The 21,836-nt window shown below is 40.0% G+C and overlaps 1 protein-coding gene across 3 annotated transcripts in view; it reads left to right on the forward strand.

The window, feature by feature from the left end:
* The window catches only part of HYDIN (HYDIN axonemal central pair apparatus protein), a 480,054-nt gene that overhangs the window by 236,803 nt on the left and 221,415 nt on the right, over window positions 1-21,836 (forward strand). For all 3 annotated transcript variants that reach the window (XM_073015549.1, XM_007993708.3, XM_073015550.1), the window contains exon 21: window positions 18,754-18,992. In XM_073015549.1, coding sequence (XP_072871650.1) covers window positions 18,754-18,992 — 239 coding nt within the window. The remainder of the gene's footprint in view (window positions 1-18,753; window positions 18,993-21,836) is intronic.

Consider the following 21,836-nt stretch of genomic DNA (forward strand, 5'->3'; position numbering starts at 1 on the left):
CTTCAGCCTAGACAGTGACCACTAATCCAGAATCAAATTTGAGCTCCTCCCATGGGGATGCTGGAGAAATCACAGGTTCAGTCACTGCATTGACGAGTGGCTTGGCCTCAGGTTTGTCTACATAGCAGTCTCTACTTTAGCACCACCACGTCCACCACCACTGGCACAGTCTGTGTATAGGATATAGCTTCAGGAACATCACAACTTTGTTCAGCCGTCTTTGAAATGCGGGGAGGCTGTCTTAGCGGGGGACATTAGGCCTCATTCCTTGCTTCCTGCAGGATCATTTTGGTTCCTGTTTTTCTTTCTCAAGCTGCCTCTACTGGTTTCAGAACCTAGAGCCCAGGTGTGTAGGTTCGGGCCTCTCTATTGTTTCTGTTCTACTTGTGGCTCATATGATGTTTATCTTAGTTTGGAGTAAAGCTATACCTAGTTCTTCATTTTTTCAAAATTGTGCCTGTTTTTCTATATGAGGGACATGTTTTAAAGCTTCAACTCGTTGATTTACAGTCAGCCCTTGTAACTACTTTTTATAGTGTTTTATGTATTATCACATGAACACTTACAAAAGGGTAGTAAAATGTGTTTTCAGTTGGCATAAGAGAGCAGAGTTCTTCTTTTAACTTTTACTTTAGATTCAGGGGTGCATGTGCAGGTTTATTATATAGGAAAATTATGTGTCATGGGGGTTTGGTATACAGACTATTTTGTCACCCAGGTAATAAGGTAATACCCAATAGGTAGTTTTTTAAATCTTCTCTCCCCTTCCACCCTCCACCTCAAGTAGGTTCCAGAATCTTTTGTTCCCTTCTCTGTGTCCATGTGTACTTAATGGTTAGCTCCCATTTATATGTGGTATTTGGTTTTCTGTTCCTACATTTTTTATCTTTGCCTTAATAGTGAAAAATCTATAAAAGAAATTCACATGCATATCAACACAGTAAGATATCATCTCACCCCAGTTATAGTGTCTATTATTAAAAGGACCAAAAATAACAAATACTGGCAATAATGCTGAAAAAAGTGAGCTTTTATCCACTGTTAGTAGGAATATAAATTAGTACAACTACTATTGAAAATAATGTGGAGACTGCTCAAAAACTAAAAGTAGAACTATCCTATGATCCAGCAATCCCACTACTGGGTACTTATCCACAGGGAAGGAGATCAGTGTTGCAGAGATGGCTGCACCCACAAGCTTACTGCAGCACTGCTTACAAAAGCCAAGATGTGGAACCAACCTAAGTGTCCATCAGCAGATGAATGGATAAAGAAAATGTGATATATAGATACAGTATAATACTATTCAGGCATTAAAAAAAAATGAGATCCTATTCTAACAGCATAGATAAGCTTGGAGGATATTACGTTAAGTGAAATAAGTCAGGCACAGAAAGATAAATACCACATGTTCTCACTCATATGTGGGAGCTAAAAAACAAATTGGGATCATAGCCAGGCGCGGTGGCTCACGCCTGTAGTCCCAGCACTTTGGAAGGCCGAGGCGGGCGGATCACGAGGTCAGGAGATAGAGACCATCCTGGCTAATATGGTGAAACCCTGTCTCTACTAAAAATACAAAAAAATTAGCCGAGCATGGTGATGGGTGCCTGTGGTCCCAGCTACTTGGGAGGCTGAGGCAGGAGAATGGCGTGAACCCGGGAGGCAGAGGTTGCAGTGAGCTGAGATCGTGCCACTGCACTCCAGCCTGGGCAACAGAGCAAGACTCTGTCTCAAAAAAAAAAAAAAAAAAAAAAAGGAGATCATAGAAGTAGAGAGTAAAATTGTGGCCACAGAGGCTAAGAAGGGTAGAGGGGAGGTGGGGAAAGGAGAGGTTGGTTAACAGATACAAAATTACAGCTAGGTAAGAGGAATAAGTTCTAGTGTTCTGTAGCACTGTGGGGTGACTGGTTAACAATATTTCATTTATATTTTCAAATAGCTAGGACATAAATGTTCTCAACACAAAGAATGATAAATGTTTGAGGAGCTGGTTATGCTAATTACCCTGATTTGATCATTACACATTGTATGCATGTATCAAAGTATCACTCTGTACCTCATAAATATGCACAATTATTGCATGTCAAATAAAAATGAAAAATACATCATTTAAAAGAGAAACTGACAGGAATAAGGGAATAAGAAGAGAAGAAAATTCTAGTTTATCTTAGTGGACATCTATCCTTTTGCCACATAAAAGTCATGGTCATTCCAAAATGGATTGGGTTTTTCATGAGCCATCTGAAGTAACCCATTTAGTGCCAAAGAGGGTAACAGTGATAACAGTAATAATAGTATTAAGAGACTTCCAGAAGCACAGGTTTGTGCTTAACAGAGAGCTGTAAGCCCCTCACCCCCACCCCCAACCCCACCTGAGACCTTTTTCATTTTGCCAAAGCTAAATGTAAAACCCAAAAGATAGATTCCAGCAGTTTATATATTGATTACAAGCCACAGTGAGAGAAGGAAAGCTGTTGATGGAGTGTTACTTCACATGGTGGGTCAGCACCTTCCTTGAATTTAGAATGAAAGCTCTACTGATTGAATATGATTCATATGAGAATAGTATGAAGCCAAAATTAAAGGAGGGAGTTTGGTTTCCTTGTCACTAAGGGCTGTCCAGAAAACAAAAAGAAAATACCTTGGTCTCCTGCATGCCTTGTAAGCTTGTGCATCTTCATCTCGTCTGTCTCAGCTCTTAACTAGTTTTTAAAAATTATTTTTTCTAACTAAATTATACAGCTAGCACCTATCATTACAAAAGGAAATTAAGGTAAAGCTTCCTTTTATGGATCTAATGTGGGGTTTTTTTCTTTAAATCCCAACTCTCTCCCCCATAAACATTTATGTTTCTTCCCCATTACCGGCATCATCATCAACCCAATTTATGTCACTTTTAAGAGATGGCTGTCATTGGGTCATCATCAGCTAAAGCATTTACTCTCCCTGTTTTGTGCACTGATAGTATATAGTCATATTCAACATTAAGTCAGTAAAAAATCAAATAAGTGTTTTTATGTAATGAACAAAAACAAGAAGTAGTACATTAAGTAGCTTAGTATAGAGGTTTATTAATGATATTAAATCCGCAACACAAATCCATCTAGGTTATATGATGTTTATCAGGGATAAAATTATATATTCTCCCTCTGTTTCTTTTCTCTTCCCTGTCACAAAGAAAAATACAGAGACTGAAGAAGTGTATGCGACATGATAGAACTCTATGTAGGATGGCACCTGGAGTATGTCTTCTTTTAATGTCAGTTGCAGTGAAATTGCATGCAACAATAAGTTTCATGCTTTGGAGGAAAAAATATCTCCCTCTGGGGTGTTAGGACATTGAATTGGGATGCATCTCGGAGGGAAGAGCAACATTGTCTGAGGGCAGATATGATCATGTGCCATGTATAGTTGCCTTACATATGGTAGTCATTCAACAAACAGTTGTTCAGTGTATGAGTACTAAGGTAGTATACTGTACCATCAAAAGTGAGGATGTTGTTTTCAGACATAGCTGAAATTATCCTGGTTCTGCATGTACTAATTCTAGGCAAGTTATTTAACCTTTCTGAGCCTTTGGTTCCTTCTCTTTAAATGGAACTAATAATGGCATTTAGGAGATTAAATATGTGAATGTATGTAAAAAGTACCTGTTGAAAAAAATAAGCATTCAACAAATGGTAGCTTTGGTTGTTAATGTTGACAGACAAAAAGAGCCAAGTGAAATGGCTTGTGAAAAGACATCACTTTTTGTGACGCTACATTTGAAGGTCTTTTATTTTTCTCAGCTAAGTAAAAGGACAAAAGGGACACTCAGATAGGCCTTAAAGTTTAGAACAAACTGATCCACATAGTACAGATCTCTGTGAAATGGGAGTTCTAATGCTGTCTTTTCCATACTCTTGACTTGTTTCTCTTAATTTTTGACAGTGAAGCCATCTTATAAAACATAAAACATCTGTATTGATGAATGCACATATGTCCTTCCATAACAAAGAAAATGAGTTTATTAGGAAATCATTTACTATTTAGAAACTTTAGGCTCATTAACTTTCTGATTTTCTATCTTCTTGTAGCTTACTTGTTTGTAAAGATGCTTCCTAGCACTGTGTAAATCGTGCCTGCGTGCTCAGGAGCTCTCCTGTTTCCTTTTATTTAACCATCTTTCCTTTCATTTTAACCATCATGCCTTGCATTTGATCTGACACCTTTCATTGAGTTTTGGGAAGACGATGACTCTCAAAAGATGGTGGTCTTTGTTCAAGGATGCTAAGCTAGTAACCTAAAAGTTTATTGGTACATATTACTTGAAAGCAATGTGAATTAGATATACTTGCCTCCCTAATAATCAAAGTCAGTTAGCCTCATAATTCTTACAGACTATTTTTTCAACAAATAGAGAAATCAAGCAGTAGAACAATTGCTTGACCAAAAGGGACTTTCAGCACATCAGTGATCAAGGGCTTTCTATTCAATCTGTCATCCCAAACTCTTTCCCTCTAAGAACAAGGAGAAAAGCTGGACAAAATGAGAAAATCATGAGCTTGAGAAACCAGGGAGCAACAAAGCTAGTGACAACACAAAAGGAAAAGAAAATCAAGAGATGTATGCCCAGCATTTGGGATTGCTTTTCCTATATGCCTCCAGAAGACACTGAAAAGTTAAAAGTAGCTTTCTGAAGACCAACCTGTCCAGGGAGATAAAAATTGGAGTCAAGTCAGGCTAGGGAGATAAAAATTAGAAGAAGATGGGCTCTGGTAAAACGTCTGGACTTTTGCTTGGGACTCTGAAAGGATGCACACTAGGAACAAGGATAAACTAGAACAGGCCCCCAATTCAAATCATGTCAATCTCCACCTGAAAGGTGGAAATTCTAGTTTCCCCCATAGCTTTCCCAGAAGCAAACGTATATCATCATGGGAAGAAGAAAACTATTCTAGGCCTCAAAATACCTCTACAATTTGTGTATACAATATCCAATAGTTAATCTTAAAATAACCAGGCATATAAGGAGACAAGACAACTTAGTAGAAAACTAAAATATGCTCAATAAGTTCAATGAAATAAAAAATAAATTTTAGAAACGTGATGGACTTCTGGAGACTATAAAAAAGAACAAATGAGAGTTGTAGACCCGAAAAATACAATCGAAATTAAGGCTCAACAGATGAATTTAACTATATATTAGATCCAGATGAATAGAGGCTTGTTGAAGTCAAAGACAGGTCTGAAGAAACTACCAAAAACGAAACATGCAGAGATAAAAGGTTGAGAAATACAGAATAGATGATAAAGCAAACAAACATGGGGGGTATGGTTACTGGAGTACCAGAGAAGAGGAGAGATGGGGAAGAATAGATAAAGGCTGAGACCAAGCTATCAAAATGCATTATGAAAACCAGGCAAGATAAAACCACAAAACCACATTTAGGCACATTCTTGTAAAGATGCTGAAGATCAAAGAGTAAATCTTAAAGCATCAGGGGAAAAAGGTTGTTTACCTTAAAAGGAATAATATTAAACTGAGAGCTGATTTCATAGACACTGCTGAGGGCAGGATACCATTATGAAAACAAATGAACTACATAAAAAGTCTTCACACTAAAAGATACAATTCTAGCCCCCTTCTCCCCCAATTCTCAGAATATATGGCCAGAAAACTGGAAGGTTCTTCTGTGGGCAATTTGACCAGCCACAAGGAAGGGCAGAAAGGCAGACATAAACTGTTAGTTGGGCATCTAAAATGGCCTGTGGTGGATTGGCACCCAAGCATACAGTGGCTTTAGTCTCTCTCTCTCTTTGTCTCTCTCCTTCCTAACTTCTTTCCTTCCTTCCTTCTTTTTCTTTCTTTCTTTCCTTCTTCCCTTCGTCCCTTCTTCCCTTCCTCCCTTCCTCCCTGTCTTTCTTCTCTCTCTCTCTTTCTCTCTCTCTCTCTTTCTCTCTCTCTCTGTCCTTCCTTCCTTCCTTCCCTCTTTCCTTCCTTCCTTCCTTCCTTCCTTCCTTCCTTCCTTCCTTCCTTCCTTCCTTCCTTCTTTTTCTTTCCTTTCTAGATGAGATCTCACTATGTTGCCCAGGCTGGTCTTGAGCTCCTGGGCTCAAGTGATCCTCCCACCTTGGCCTCCCAAAGTGCTGGGATTACAGGCATAAGCACTGCACCCAGCCTTAGTGCTTTACTCTTAAACATAAGTACTTAACCAGGCTCCACCAGGAAAGCCTGTAATGCAGAAGAAAGAAACCAAAAACTTAAAAATGAGAACTTGGAGAAAACAAATACAATTCAAGAAGAAGAAAGTTTAAAATAAAATGATAATTAAAAATCTCAGGAAAGTAAAGATGACTTTGTATCCATGAACAAGAGCAGAGTGATATTTTTTAAAAGAACAAAAACAAAAGTATGCTCATAGATACTAAAAATATAAGCCAGATATTTAAAATTTGATAGAATATCTGGAAAATAAAATTGAGGAATAATCAGAAAGTAGAAAAAGAAGAAAAAGATTAGGAGAAGGAAGAGAAAATTAGACAGTTTGTTCAGGAGTTCTAAGACCCAATATGTGCTGCAAAAAAAGAGCAGGTTCTTTTTTTTTTTTTTGAAATGGAGTCTCGCTCTGTCGCCCAGGCTGGAGTGCAGTGGCCGGATCTCAGCTCACTGCAAGCTCCGCCTCCCGGGTTCAGGCCATTCTCCTGCCTCAGCCTCCGGAGTAGCTGGGACTACAGGCGCCTTCCACCTCTCCCGGCTAATTTTTTTGTAGTTTTTAGTAGAGACGGGGTTTCACCTTGTTAGCCAGGATGGTCTCGATCTCCTGACCTCGTGATCCGCCCATCTTGGCCTCCCAAAGTGCTGGGATTACAGGCTTGAGCCACCGCGCCCGGCCAAGAGCAGGTTCTTAAATGCAGATGAAAAAGTTACCCAAGAAATAATTGAAGGAGTGTTTTCAGAACAGAGGAAAGGAATTTATGGAGAAGGTTCATCAAATATGCTGCATGGTGGATGGAAACAGGCCCATGTCAAGGCACACCGTAACTAAGTTCCAGAACACTGGACACAAAGAGAAGCCTGCAGGAACTTCCAGATTAAAAAAAAAAATCATGGTCAAAACCAAAAAATATATGAACCGAGGGGCATCAGACTTCTTGACAGAAACACTAGAGAAAAAAAAAATTACTTTCTGAAGGAAAATAAATCCTAATCTTAAATTCATCATCTAGCCAAAAGACTAACAAAATCTGGGGATGAAATACATTTCAGATATAAAAAATCTCAAAAAATTTACATTCCACATACCTTTTGTCAGGAGGCCACTGAAGAGTGCTGCACCACAGTTAGGAAGGCGTGGATTCAGCAAACAGGGGCTCAGACACAGGAGAGAATGCCGAGGGATGCACAGGATGATGCTGCCTGCTGGTCCTAGGACACCAGTCACATCGCAGGCCCAGAGGGCAGCCTGCCCAGATGGGAGTTGGAGAACAGGCAGCTCCAGGAGAGATTTGTCTCCAAGAAGATGGAGCCTGTGTAGAAGATGTTTCTGAAAGTACTGAGCAGCAATTTGCCTCTTTGGTTGAGGGGATGAGTTTGTGATGAATGTAATGTCCATGATAGATACATGAAAACCACATGAAAACAATTCCTGGAAACATGAACGTTGTATAAGAAAGGAAATGTCATCATAGGCCATTTTTTTTATAGCTCAGCTGAGTTTAGTATTTGCATACTCATGATGGTACAAATGCAAACATCTATCTCACCAAAAAATAAATGTTAACTATATTGGGATGATGAAGAGAAGAAAGTAAAAGAGAGAGAAAGAGAGACATGGAGAGAGGGCAAGAAAAAAGCTATTAATATTTACCACGGGGAGAAATAAATGAATACCGTGCAAACTGAAAACTTAAGAAGTAGCAGTAGGGTACTTAGCAATATAGAGGCAAATCCATAAAGCAAAGGCTAAAAGAACTGACAGTGGTTGACTGTGTTAATGGTCAAGGATTTGCACCATGGGGAAGATGGGAGAGTGGATTCCAAGGACTGCTGCTTTCCACAATATGCCTTTTCCAGAACCTTTTGAAATTGTGTGTATGTATACCTTTGATACAAATTTTCAAAATTTAAATCACAGTGCAGAACAGTCTGCAGAGTATTGCACCATTTATGTAAGGAAAAACATGTATGCAAATATTGATCATAAAGTATATCTGGAAGGATCCTCAGAAAACTCTTAACAATGGCTGCCTCTGGGGTTGGTAACTAGTGACCATGCACCGGCAGAAGAGAGACTCTTTGCCCTTTAAATCCATTTGAATGTTACACTGTCTACATGTATTATTTATTTTTTTAAAAGCTTCTGAGAAACAAACTGGGAATGAGACTGCAGCAAGAGAGCAAACAAAGTTAAAATTAAATGAGCTCTAAAAAGAGTGACCATATCCTTTTAATATGAGTTATTTATTATATAAATATAAATGTGTGTCTCCTTGTTACACGAGTAACATAGAACAAATAGAAGTTAAAGATAACAAAAAAAAAATCACTCGTCATCCCATCATGCAGATAACCACTATTAAATTTTTGTTGTGTATCATCTGAATTTTTTACGGTATGTGTGGTCTGTCTGTATTCCTACTCCCTCCCATGGGATAATACTATTTTGTTACCAGCTATTTTCACTCAACAGTATATTGTAGTCACCTAATATGAATTATTAAGGAATATTCGTCTACAGATCATTTTTACTGGCTAATTTTGTTGCATCATATGACTCTACCACAGTTGATTTAACTAATCCCCTACTGATAGATTGTTCCCAGTTTTTTACTACTATAAGTAATGCTTGTGTCTCAATTTTGCTGACATCTGTAACTGTTTTCATTGACTAAATTTCTAGAAATGCAGTTGCTGGGTCAAATGATATGTGTGTAACTAAGTCTTGATACATATTGTGAATTCTCTCCCAGAGAATTTGTGCAGTTTATATCCTACCCCCAGCACTGTTTAAAAATTTCACTCCTAGATTCTTGCTAACATTTCTGTGGATTTTTTTTTTTTGGCCAAGTCTGACAGATGAAAACATATTTTATTGTTATTTAAGTTTGTGTTTATTTGGCTTATTGGTGAGGCTGAACACCTTCCATATATTTACTGACCAACAAATAAATACTACTTTTGAGCCCTTTTCCTATGCCTGGTACTAAGGGGAGAGATAGAGGGTAAATAGAATGGTTTCCTTCTTCAAAGAGTTTATAATCTCATAAAAGAAACAAATATACAAACAGTACGGCTGGGTTATAATGTGAAGCACAGAGGAGGAAGTGATTGATTCTCCTGTCAAATTGAAGTTTTTCATGGGTCGGAACATTTGAGTGAAGACTTGAAGGCCGAGGAGAAGAAAAACAGAGAGATGGGGATATGCTTTCTGAGAGCAGCATATTTAAATGCAGATGACGCTTCGAACACTTGGGAAAGGTAAATGACCTGGTGTCCTGGAAACTAAGCCTAGAAAATGCAGTGGGGCCCTCTGACGAAGATTTGGGAGCAGATCCTCCAGGCCAGAAGCTCCTCTGGTACCCCAGTCTGGACTGTGGGCCGCCGTGTTGGCAGAGAGTCCGGGTGACTTCTCAAACGGCAGTGCAATCCTGCCTCCCACCAAGATTCACACAAAATGATGGATTCCCCAGATAGAAAAAGTGAGTCCACGTATGGATCAAACAGAAAAAAGTGGGGTCCCTGAATTCTGGAACTTGTATGTAAAGTCGTGGCGGGGAGAGTGTGTGTATGTGTATTTTTTGATGACGGGGTTCCATGACTTTCTCAAAGAGGATAAAAAGACTCATTGCCTCTGATCGGGACATTGGAGAGTCATGCAGAATCCCCAGCAGGAGAGCAGCAGGATCAGATCACTGAAAGATAAACTTGTTGAAGCAGGATATTTCCCTGACCCCTTCACGGGACTCGCAAAGGGAGAGTCTCCTTTACTCAGCCCGCTGCTCTCAACACCTTGCGGGAGGGAGCACGTGAATGAGGTGGGAACTGGAGAGCATGAGCGTGAGGGCGGAAACCAGCCAACCGCGTCGGCACCAGCAAGATCAAACTCTACTCACTGGGACCGGCTACGCCCCACCCCTCACAAGTGGGAGTGCGCAGGTGAGTGGGTGCAGGAGCCAGAGTGAGCACTCCTGGGTGTGAGCAGGAGCAAACTACATGCAAGCCCTGTGGCAGCATCCAAGCATCCCTTGGGGGTGGGAGGTCGGGTAGGGGGCGGGGGGCGGTCAGTGCCTGCAATCCCTGAAGCCCCAGAGGGTGTGTTACAGTGCCGTTTTAGCTCTGCCCTCTGCTGTGGACACCTTAGGTGTCGGTGCCAACCAGGGCAAAGGGCCAGCGCGACAGCCTTTTGTATCTGCACTCAGGGATCCCGAGCTCTTGTCCTGCAGCCAGGAAAAATGAGGTCACATGAACAAATTTAAGGATGGTAAATGTGGGAGATTTAAATGCCGATGAAAGTGGCTCTCAGGGGGAGAGGGAGCTGAAAAGGAGATGAGGCAGGTAGGTGATCTTCCCCTGAAGTCCGGCCATCTGCAGCCGGATTCTTCTCCAAAGTTATTCCATCAAGCTGTCCCCTCTGTAATCCCCAACATGCAGCTGCTTCTCCTCTCTGCCAGCTGAGTCTGGAGTCTTTATAGGCACAGGCTGGGGCATGGGGTGGGGCCGTGAGTGGTTAAGGGAAAGGCAACATTCAACTGGGAAAAGAGGGATATAAGTTCTCACTTTGGGCCATGGGTTCAGGCTTTTCAGCTGAAAGGTAGGGTTTCACCAGGGACCCACCCTTTCCTACCTAGAATTCCTCTGCCCCCAGTCCCTATCACTGTCAGTAATGTAGACTGGGGAGGGTGCCAGCAGGAAGGAGAACTGAATGGGAAGTTTGGAAAATAACGTTAGTAGCGATCAACGCTGACTGAACATGTAATATATGATAGATGAGGTGCTAGACGCTTAGCACCCTTTTATTTTATCTTCAAGTTAACATTTAACATAAAAGGAAACCAAAACCTAGATTTTAAAATTAGTGCAAGGTCACTTGGCTATGAATGGCAGAGTCCATAGTTGACTACCAGGTCATGAGACTCTCAAGCCCACACTTCTGATTGTGACCTTAAATTGCCTCCCATGTAAAGCTCTACACCATTTCTTCTGCATCTCATCTCCTAATTTTCAGTTAACTCTCTTAAGCAGCAAAGTGACTCACTTCAGGGAAAAGAACTGTTATGACAAGAGACCCCATTTAGAAGACAAAAAGGAGAAAGGGCCTGTAATCCCAGCACTTCGGGAAGTTGAGACAGGCAGTTCGCTTGACATCAAGAGTTAGAGACCAGCCTGGCCAACATGATGAGACCAAAAAAATATAAAAATAAGCCAGGCATGGTGGCACATGCCTGTAATCCCAGCTGCTCAGGAGGCTGAGGCAGGAGAATTGCTTGGACCCAGGAGGCAGAGGTTGCAGTGAGCTAAGATTGTGCCGCTGTACTCTAGCCTGGGTGACAGAGTGAGTGAGACTTTATCTCAGAAGAATTTTTTTTTTTAAAAAAAGAAAGGCCTTGGTGACCCTTCATTGTTCTTGTTCCACAAAGTATTGGTCATCTGCTGAGATAATAGTGTAACTCCAAAGAAATCCCTCACTATGCACATTGCTTCCTATTGTTATTTGCTCTCTCTATTTCATGGAAGGAGATTCTTGCAGATTTCAATTGGCAAATGAGTTATTTGGAAGAAAGGCGCACAGTGCTATTTTCTTCAAGCTTCCTAGTTATTAGCACTACAGAAAGCAAGTCTGTGTGAGCACAGCCACACTCCCAGTGATTGTTGAGGTGACATGTGCAAACAATGGTGTTCAGTTGTCCCTTTTGTGGCCAATATTGAACACACAATAAGGAAACCGATAAAAGCTCTGGCTGCTTTACCTTGGGAGCTGAGCCCTGCATAAGTGTACTGCTGCCCTATTGTCAAATAAAAAGCAAATGTTATCTTTAGATATGTGAAACCTCAGAGGGGAGGGCTTAGCACTCATCACTGGTGGTCACGGAATTCTGAATTGCAAAAGATCATAAATTTTCCGTCTTTCGCACAGTCATATTCCCTGCAGGCACGCACATACCTCCTGTACATGTTGTTTACGAGCTGCTGAAACAACTCTGGCTTTCTAGTTCCAGACTGCAGAAAAAACAAAGGCAGGTATGGCTGACATTTTCATGGAAAGCTTAGGAAGGCTCATATTTTTTTTATCATCCTTGGAACAAATAGATGGAACCCTGTATTAGGTTTCTCTTGCTGGGTACCAAATTACCACAAACACAGCAGCTTAAGGCAATACTAACTTACGATCTCAGTTTCCGTGGGTAATGGGTCCAGCCATGGTCAGGCTGGATTCTCTCCTTAGGATCTCAAGAGGCTGAGATCAAGGTTAGCCAAGCTCCATTCCTTTCGGGAGTCTTGGTGAGGAAAAGATCCACTACTGGTCCCCCCAGGTCATTGGCGGAATTTTTTTCCTTGCAGTTGAATGACTGAGTCCCTCAGTTTTTTTGGTGGCCTTCAGGGACTGCTCTCAGCCACTTTGGAGTTCCTCGCCATGTTGTCCCTCCCTTAGGCTGTCTGTGCTTGGAATCTTTTCACCAGAAAGAGTATAGTCTGGTTAAGTCACAACTGCTGAGGATAATCTCCCTATCTTAAAGTCAACTGATGCCGGGCGTGGTGGCTCACACCTGTAATCCGAGCAATTTGAGAGGCCAAGACAGGGGGATCATAAGGTCAGGAGATGAAGACCATCCTGGCTAACACAGTGAAACCCTGTCTCTACTAAAAATACAAAAAATTAGCCAGGCGTGGTGGTGGGCACCTGTAGTCCCAGCTACTCAGGAGGCTGAGGCAGGAGAATGGCGTGAACCCAGGAGGCGGAGGTTGCAGTGAGCCGAGATCACACCACTGTACTCCAGCCTGGGCAACAGAGCGAGACTCTGTCTCAGGAAAAAAAAAAAAAGTCAGCTGATTTGGGACCTTACCTACATGTGCTAAATCCTTCACAGCAACACCTGGATTTGTGTTTGACTAAGTAACTGAGGGAAGATAATCGTGCTCCAAGAGGTGAAGATCCTGGAGGCCAGCTTAGAATTCTGCCTATCACAGCCCCACAGCCTCTCCTTTCCTGGCAAGAGTCTTGTATGTTAAATGCTTCCTTAGCATCCATCTTTGTTTTCTGTTTTGTAATTTTTTTTTTTTTTATCAAATACTATTGAACTCATAATTGTATGTCACGTGGGGCATTTCAGATTTGGGGAAAATGATGACAATAGTTTCCATTCTTGAGGACTTGCTTTGTGCCCAACACTGTGCTGAGATTTTACCTGCACTCTCTCACTCATCCATCCCCACAGCTCTATACGGAAGGTGCAGTCAATATCCTGAGCTACAGATGAGAAACCTGAGACCAGGCATACATAGTTAGGAGGCATCCCCAAAGTTCCACATCTGGAAAGCAGCAGAGCAGGGACTCAAATCTGCATCCCTTTGCTTCAGCGCCCTCCCTCCTACCCTATTTCGATCAGCTACTATTTTGCCCTATTGTGGTTCCGAAAGAGTTACGAAATGCCCTCCACAGCTGTGATGATTATCATTCGTCCTTTCCTTTTTTAGTCAAATTTTCCATTTAATAACAGAAAGCGTCACGCTGACCAAGCCCTCCCTAAAAGCAAAAGATAGCCCTAAAAGTCAACCACCAGAGAGACACAAGAATGATAGAGTAGTTTCGAGGCTGACTCATGTAAGGTAAGAGCAGTTCAATGCCTTAGCATCTGGCATTTTAATGTGTCTTGGTCTTGGATTATATGATATATTTTCCTGTCTGGTTTTATGCCAAGCATTGATTAATAAGCTTCATCAGAAAACTCACCAATTCAGCCCTGAAGAACAACTTCAGGTCTTTTCAGAAGAGCCAACCTATGTCAGCAGGAAACAGAAGAGAAATGGTACACATCCACTGAAAACTAATGTCCCCTGACTTGAAAGACCACTTATGCTGATGACACTCTCACTTTATCGTGAGCAGAGGTTTGGCCTGTGCTACCAGCTAGAGGAGGAAAACAAATTATTGGAATAGGAAAGATGACATTGATGGTACTCTCTCTTTCTGCAAGGCATTTTGCTTTTTGATGAAAAGACAAAAATGGCATTATCTCACAGGGTGAGATGTCAAACATAAATGGCATTATGTTTTCATTGTAAGCTGAGTCACATAAATGAGCAAAGCTATGTAGGATGCTAACAGGCCACCAGTTTGGGAAGAAGGGTCAACACAGTGAGATCTTCTTGCCCGGAACTTTCTTAGTTTCTCCTCTTAGAAGTTTCTCCTCTTGAGTTTCTCTCAACTTTCTTAGCTGCCCCTCCATTTGTCCTAAAAGCAGATGGATGTGAACTCTAACCCTGAAGTTCCCATAGGATCTGAAAGGCAATTCCCATAGGATCTGTGTTCTGATGGAATAAGCTCTTCACCTTTCAAAATGTGAGATGTGGGAGAGTTGGGGGAAGATCTGAGGATGTGGCAGTAAAGTGAACCAACAAGGAAACTTTGGCAGACAGCAGCTAGCAGCTCAGCACACTCATCTCTCTTTACTCTGGACCCAGGGCTAGACTGCATTTCCCAACCTCCATTGGGGTTAGGCTGCATTGACTCAGTTCTGGCCAGTGGAATTGAACGGAAGTGATGTGCACCACTTCCAGGCATGGTGCATAAAATCCTAGCACACAACCCTCCTTTCTGTTTCTTCTCTTACTGGCCAGATGGATGTCAATATGGATCTCTTAGAAACCAAGAGTTAAATATGTCGGAATCTGTTTAGTAGAGATCCTTGAAAGACTAAATGGAACAGAAGCCCATCCTCACACCTGTCACCAATTGGAATTCACGTGGGCCTGAAATAAGCTTCTGTTGTATAAAGTCATTGAGCATCAGGGGTCTTTCTGTTGCAACAGCTACCACAGACTTATCTATAATAATAGCCTAGAATTTCAAAACAGCAAGTAGGGAAAACAGTTCTAAGAAAGGAGAAGGTCTGGTTACTCAAGCATGAGAAATCCATTTCCATCTATTGCTTTGATTGTGTATGCCAACTGAAAATGATAAAAGTCAAAGATTCCTATCTACTGTAATATAAATTCAAGATGAAATGAAACTACCTTGATCCATTTTAAAATTTCTACAGAAAATTGAATTTGCACTTACAGCTCTTTTAGAACACATTTTTATGTCATTTTCTGTGATTAATGTGTTACAGGATTTTAGTGTTGTCACTTTGAGATTGTTAAAACGTTTCTTTTGATAAATTAGGAAGATGCATCAGAAATTATTTCTTTGAACCTAAGTATGGATAGAACATTGTAACATTCAATCCTTATAGTTTCTCTTGGCAATAATAATTAAGCTACAGTCCTGAAAATTAAATGTATAAGATTATTACCTTTTACTAATATTTTAATACAAAATTATAAACAAATACAGATTAATGCTCCGGAGAGACAGAGACTTTGTTTACTGTTTTCTGATTATTTTCGTTCTCTGCTAGAACCAAGTTACTATGAGTAGGAAAGTTATCGGAAAATTTTGAAAAATAGATGAGTCTTTCAAGATTCATCATTTTTTTCATGCGCATCCTTTGAATACAGACAATGATCATACAAACATCGCCATCCAGGTCGTACTTTATCTAGTGTGGTATTTAATGTTTAATTTTTTTTTTTTCTGTTTCTACGTCGCTTTGGGATTTTCCATATTTGAAGATTTATGAGTAATAATAGGACTCTTGACTTAGTTATATCTGTAGTTTCCATTAATACCAAAATTAAAATTTCCTCATTATCATTCATCTACATCCTCATTTATATACAATTTAAAACCTTGAAAAATGTTCTTCTTTCCTTTATTTAATTCATTTAAATTTTAAAATGCAATTTACTTATTTCCCATGTAGATTTTCAAACCAGGAAGAAATGTAACTAGCCTTTCTGCTCTGTCTTACATTTGTCCTTAATTATAAATTGGGAAATTGACATTTTGCTTTAAATATTAGATTTTCCTTATTTAAGTACCTGTGAGCCTATTCCTAAGAGAGTGGCCATCGGGCCCACTGACCGAATCTATTTTTTTAATCTGCAGTGGCGCCAGACCAGGATTTTGGTGACATTCCAAGGCACTGTCACCCTGTGAGATTCTGCCTGGATGAAATCTCTAACTCTTGCCTGCAATCTGCAATGTACATTTATGTCACTTACAGAGATCATCAGTGTAACTCTGACCTAAGTTTGTCAGGAGGTTTCCAGTTCGTGGTACCTAAGCCCCGGTAGAGCTACATGTGTTTTTACATTTCTCCTTTTTTTCCTTTTTGTAGAAGAAGTATATCATAGAATTAAGTGAAAGAAGGATAATCTTAGGCTGGAATGTCCTCTGGAGTCCCGCTCAAATAGTAAAGTTTGCATTTGTTTTCAAATCCACTGTTTTCTACTGTATACATTACTTTGCAGGGCTTCTTCTGTGGCACCAAACTCAGGGAGCTTCGTGAAGCTTCCTGGGAGAGTCACAAGGAAGATTCATGAAGGAATAATCAAACTCTTTTCTGATGAACTGGAAAGTGTGGCTTTTCCTCTCAGTTATTATCCTGGAAGCATCTAAATACTCTCCACATCTCTTCTTTTGCAGCTTTTTCTCAGTGCATATTGGTAGTAACTAAATATTTTCTATAAAGATTAATCTACATAAGTACTTCTGAGTAATGTCTTTCCCAAAATAAAACAAGACTTTCATAATTGATCTAAATGACAGAGCAATCAAAATGGGGAAAGGATTTATTTTATTTTAAGTTCTGGGGTACATGTGCAGAATATGCAGGTTTGTTACATAGGTAAACGTGTGCCATGGTAGTTTGCTGCACCTATCGACCCACCATCTAAGTATTAAACCCAGCACACATTAGCTATTTTTCCTGATGCGCTCCACCCCTCTGCCTCCCGACACCTGACAGGCCCTGGTGTGTGATGTTCCCCTCCCTGTGTCCATGTGTTCTCATTGTTCAGCTCCCACTTCTGAGTGAGAACACATAGTGTTTGGTTTTATGTTCCTGTGTTTGTTTGCTGGGGATAATGGCTTCCAGCTCCATCCATGTCCCTGCAAAGGACATGACCTCATTCAAAAGGATGTTTTTTTATTTGATGCTCTTTATTATCTTTGAGATAGTTGTTTATATAGGCAGTTAAACAAATTAGAATTTTAGTAATATTAATAATATAGTGCAATATAATTAGGAATCACACCACCTGATAATTAAGCCCAATTTCACATTTGGAGGGAAAAGAAAATGTGTGTGGTACATTTGTCAGACATTCAAAGGGTTTCAACATCCTTTGCTCTTGTTCTTTAGATTCCCCTGAAGCACTTTCACTCTGGCCTCCTTCTGAATTCCATTTTTGTTGTTGAAATATTGGTCTCACTAGTGTCATTGCTATCAGCTCCTCAGGGTGTTTATGTATTTCCCACAACACCTGCACCTGAGTGCCATTGATTATATATTTGTTATATTTACTTGAAAAGTCCAAAAACAATTTGCTCATTAAATTTGTAGAAGACTTGGAGGGGCTAGGAGGAGTGGGCCCTAATTATTAGTAGTAGTAGCTAATAAGTTGAGTGTCATAGTCAGAATTATAAAAGTTCTCAAAAGATGAAAACCTTGTAAAAATAGAAAATACTAACACCTCAATTCAAAAATACAGAAATAAAAATTAAGGAGAAAATAGATGTGTTTAATAGCATATTACACATCACTGAAGAGAGAGCTAGTGAACTGGAAGAGAGCTCAAAAGAAAGCATCAAAAATGAATCACAGAAAACAACAAACAGAAAATGAAGATGAGGCTCAGAAACAGAGATAGCTTGAGATATACAAATACTATAGTGTTACAGTTGCCTACAACGTTCAGTACAGTAACATGCTATACAGGTTTTAAGCGTAGGAGCAACAAGTTACACCATGTAGCCTAGGTGTGTAGTAGGCTCCACTATCTCACTCTGCAATGTTCACACGGCAGCGAAATCACCTAATGACACATTTCTCAGAATGTGTCTGTGTCGTTAAGCAACACATGACTGTATTTCAAAATAAGTTTGCAATTTTACCTAATGAGATTCTGAGGCTAATTATTATTATAAATTAGTAAAAATCCAGATGACTTCTTATATTGTATTTATTAATGAAATTGGTTCATCCTCACTAGAACACTAGAAATTTTGCATTTGAAAAACGTTTCTTTTAAAAATTTCAAACTCAAAAAAAAACAAAAACAAAGGAAAAATAAATAAGAATGAAAAATAAAAATTTCAAACTCCATAAAGAATATTGTGCCTTCTTTGGTGTCTCAGAATCTGGAGATTATAGCAGATAATAATTATAAGTTTGTTGGAGAATTGGGCTGTTACCTTGAGAAAGAGATGTAAAAATCTTCACAGAGCATTCAAAAGTAAAATCGTAGGTTTGGTCTTCAGAATCAGATTGCTTTTTGAAAAAAGAAAAACTAACAAACATCCAGCTGCTTTAATTTAAAAAATAATGTTTGTCTCTGATGTTGAATTCCACAGTGCCACCCATTTGAAGTGTAGAGGGCTTTGACATCTATAGAATGAAAAGCCAAGAATATCTTCCCTGTGAACTTTTACTCTTGTGTTGCAGGCACACAAAAAATCCCTTTGGACGATTGAACCCAATGAAGGCATGGTTCCTCCAGAAACTGATATTCAGCTGGCACTGACCGCCAACCTGAATGACATACTGACGTTCAAAGACTGTGTCATTTTGGACATTGAAAATAGCAGCACCTATCGGATTCCCGTTCAGGCTTCCGGAATTGGTTCCACTATTGTTTCAGATAAGCCCTTTGCTCCAGAACTCAATTTGGGGGCACATTTTAGGTAAGGAAATACCATGGACCAATTTTTATAGATGTCACATATGTTGCATATGCTGAGCATCACCTCTACTTTAGAAAATTATTTTAAGTAATTAAAACTAGCCACCTGAGTCCCTCTCCTTTCCCATCCTCACTCTTCTGCCTCCTGATGGGTATGTCAGCAACAAGAAGACATTTTCTAGCCATAACTTGGTTGCGTTCTCTAATCTGTGTCCCTTTACATGTGAGAAGAATATGGTTTGTAGGAAATGCATTCTTCTCTCAAACTGGCTACTCTGATTAATTTAGACTCTCAACCATAATTTCTCCTCTTTAATTCTAATGCACTGTTAATCCCTCTCCATAAATATAGAAAATGCAGATACAGCTTAGTGGTAACCTAAGCAGAACATACCTAGGAAGGTAAAAATTTACTGCAAGTGTATTTTATCAGGTATTGCAGAGCCAGCAGCTTTTTCAAAGCTTATGTCCTCTACTTGACTCCCCACCATAGCACCAACAACTGAGATGGTTTCCACTGGCTTTGCCTGATTACCCAGGAAAAGCTAGAGGGTCTAAATATTTAAATAAGATGTGGTACAGTATAGACACCACTGAGCAGGACAATCTAAATGTGGATGTAAAAATCAGATTTGGGCCGGGCATGGTGGCCCAAGCCTATACTCCTAGCACTTTGGGAGGCCAAGGCAGGAGGATCACTTGAGTTCAGGAATTCAAGACCAGCCTGGACAACATGGGGAAACCCCATCTCTACAAAAATACAAAAAATTCTGGGCGTGGTGGCGGGTGCATGTAGTCCCATGCAGTCCCAGCTACTCAGGAGGTTAACAGGTGGGAGAATCACTTGAGCCCAGGAGGCAGAGGTTGCAGTGAGCCAAGGTGGCACCACTGCACTCCAGCCTGGGTGACAGAGTGAGACCCTGTCTTAAAAAAAAAAAAAAGAAAGAAAGAAAGAAAAAACACACACATATACATATACACATACACATATATATGTGTACACACACACACATATATGTAGATATATATGAGGAGATATATGTGTTTATAGGGCTAGGAGCAGTGGCTTATGCCTATGATCCCAGCACTTTATACTTTGGGAGTCTGAGGTAGGAGGATTGCTTGAGCCCAGGAATTGGAGACCAGCCTGGGCAACATAGGGAGACCCACCACATCTCTACAAAATAAAAAAAAATTAGCCTCGCATGGTGGCACATGCCTGTTGTCCTACCTACTTGGCAGGCTGAGGTGAGAGGATTGCTTGTACCCGGGAGGTTGAGGCTACAGTGAACTAGGATCACACAACTGCAACTCCAGCATGGGCGACAGAGCAAGACCCCATCTGAAATTAAATAAATAAATAAATATATATATGAGGTTTGAGTGTTAAGTGTAGAGGGTATGTGTGGGGATTTGTTCTTGATTCCTCAGGAAAGTCATGTAGCTATCACTAGTTGGCTCCTGGGGGCCAGTTGAATTTGAACTTACCTGTTGCAGTACTGTGAACAGATCTCAGAAGGGTATTCCCCCTGCCTTCTGGGTTCACAGGCCCTGAAATCAAGTCATATATGCTGTGCTTGGAAATGTGACTGACATTAATCAGTTAGGAGCTCTCCCCAAAATCCTTCCCTCTGCTCCATATACAAAATATGGGACTTGATTGAAAATGCTGTAAACTAGTGGAAAATTAAGTAAAAAGCAAGTCACATGGTTGAATTGCATGCTTTTAGACAAGTATCCAATTATATTTTTCGAGTCAACTAAATGTAAGAATCCTCCTCTCTGCCTGTCTGTTGGCCGTAAGCTAGGGTAGTTTATCATTGCATACCAGTGCTTCTAGTTTCAAATTTCTTTTCGTGCACTCAAATATAATTGTGGAAAACAATACATGGCAAACCAGACCTAATTACATGTTCTTTTAAATCTACAAATAGTGTCAAGTAACCTTCGAAGGATATTCTGACACATGGAATTGGAGGGTTAGCTAACAGTTTTCTATCAATATAAAAGCAAACTGTAGCTTTTAGTTGCTAATTTGACCTCTGCCTAAACGTTTTGACATAAAATCACTATGCCTGCCATCTCCAGAAGAATTGCCAAAAGCAGGGCTGGGTAAACTACACCCCTCTGCCTGCTTTTGTCAATAAAGTTTTATTGGAACACAGCCATGCCCATTTTGTAACATATTGTCTATGGCTGCTTTCACACTACAAGGGAAAGTTGAATAGCTGTTACAGAGACCATGTGGCCCAAAAAGCCTAAAATATTTGTTAGTTAGTCCTTTAAAGAAAAAGTTTGCCAACCTCTGGTCTAAAGAAATAGCCATATGCCGCCGCTTCTAATTGCATATTTTTAGACAACTCCCTTAGGTTTTCAGAACTTCCATTTCTTGATCTATAAAATGGTAGTAAATATACTTACCATGACTGGATTGCTGTAATGATTGAATGATATACTGTGAATAAGTAACAGACATCCTGCCTAGTAATCAGTATGTGTTTTTTATAAACAGCATATGGTTTTATAAACAGTATATGTTGTTTATTATTTCCCCCGAAAGCCTACTGCTAGCCATAAACTACCAAGTAAAGTAACTCCCTTGAGCGTGCCCCGTGGACACAGATTCACAATGTATTTAGATAGAAATGGTTATACCTGACAACTAGCAAATATTCCTTCTGATTATTTATTTGATGGTTCGACTTACCAGGCATGATGTCATTTCCTAAGGAGGAATAGATGGGATGAAATCTCAAAGCCTAATAAAATTTAAAAAATAAAAAAAAAATCCTGAGATGAGTTTTTCCCTAAGAATAAATTTTAAAGTAAGCCTGTGGGGGGGAAA

Source organism: Chlorocebus sabaeus, chromosome 5, assembly GCF_047675955.1.
Source record: "Chlorocebus sabaeus isolate Y175 chromosome 5, mChlSab1.0.hap1, whole genome shotgun sequence".
In the NCBI taxonomy this organism is placed as follows: Eukaryota; Metazoa; Chordata; class Mammalia; order Primates; family Cercopithecidae; genus Chlorocebus; species Chlorocebus sabaeus.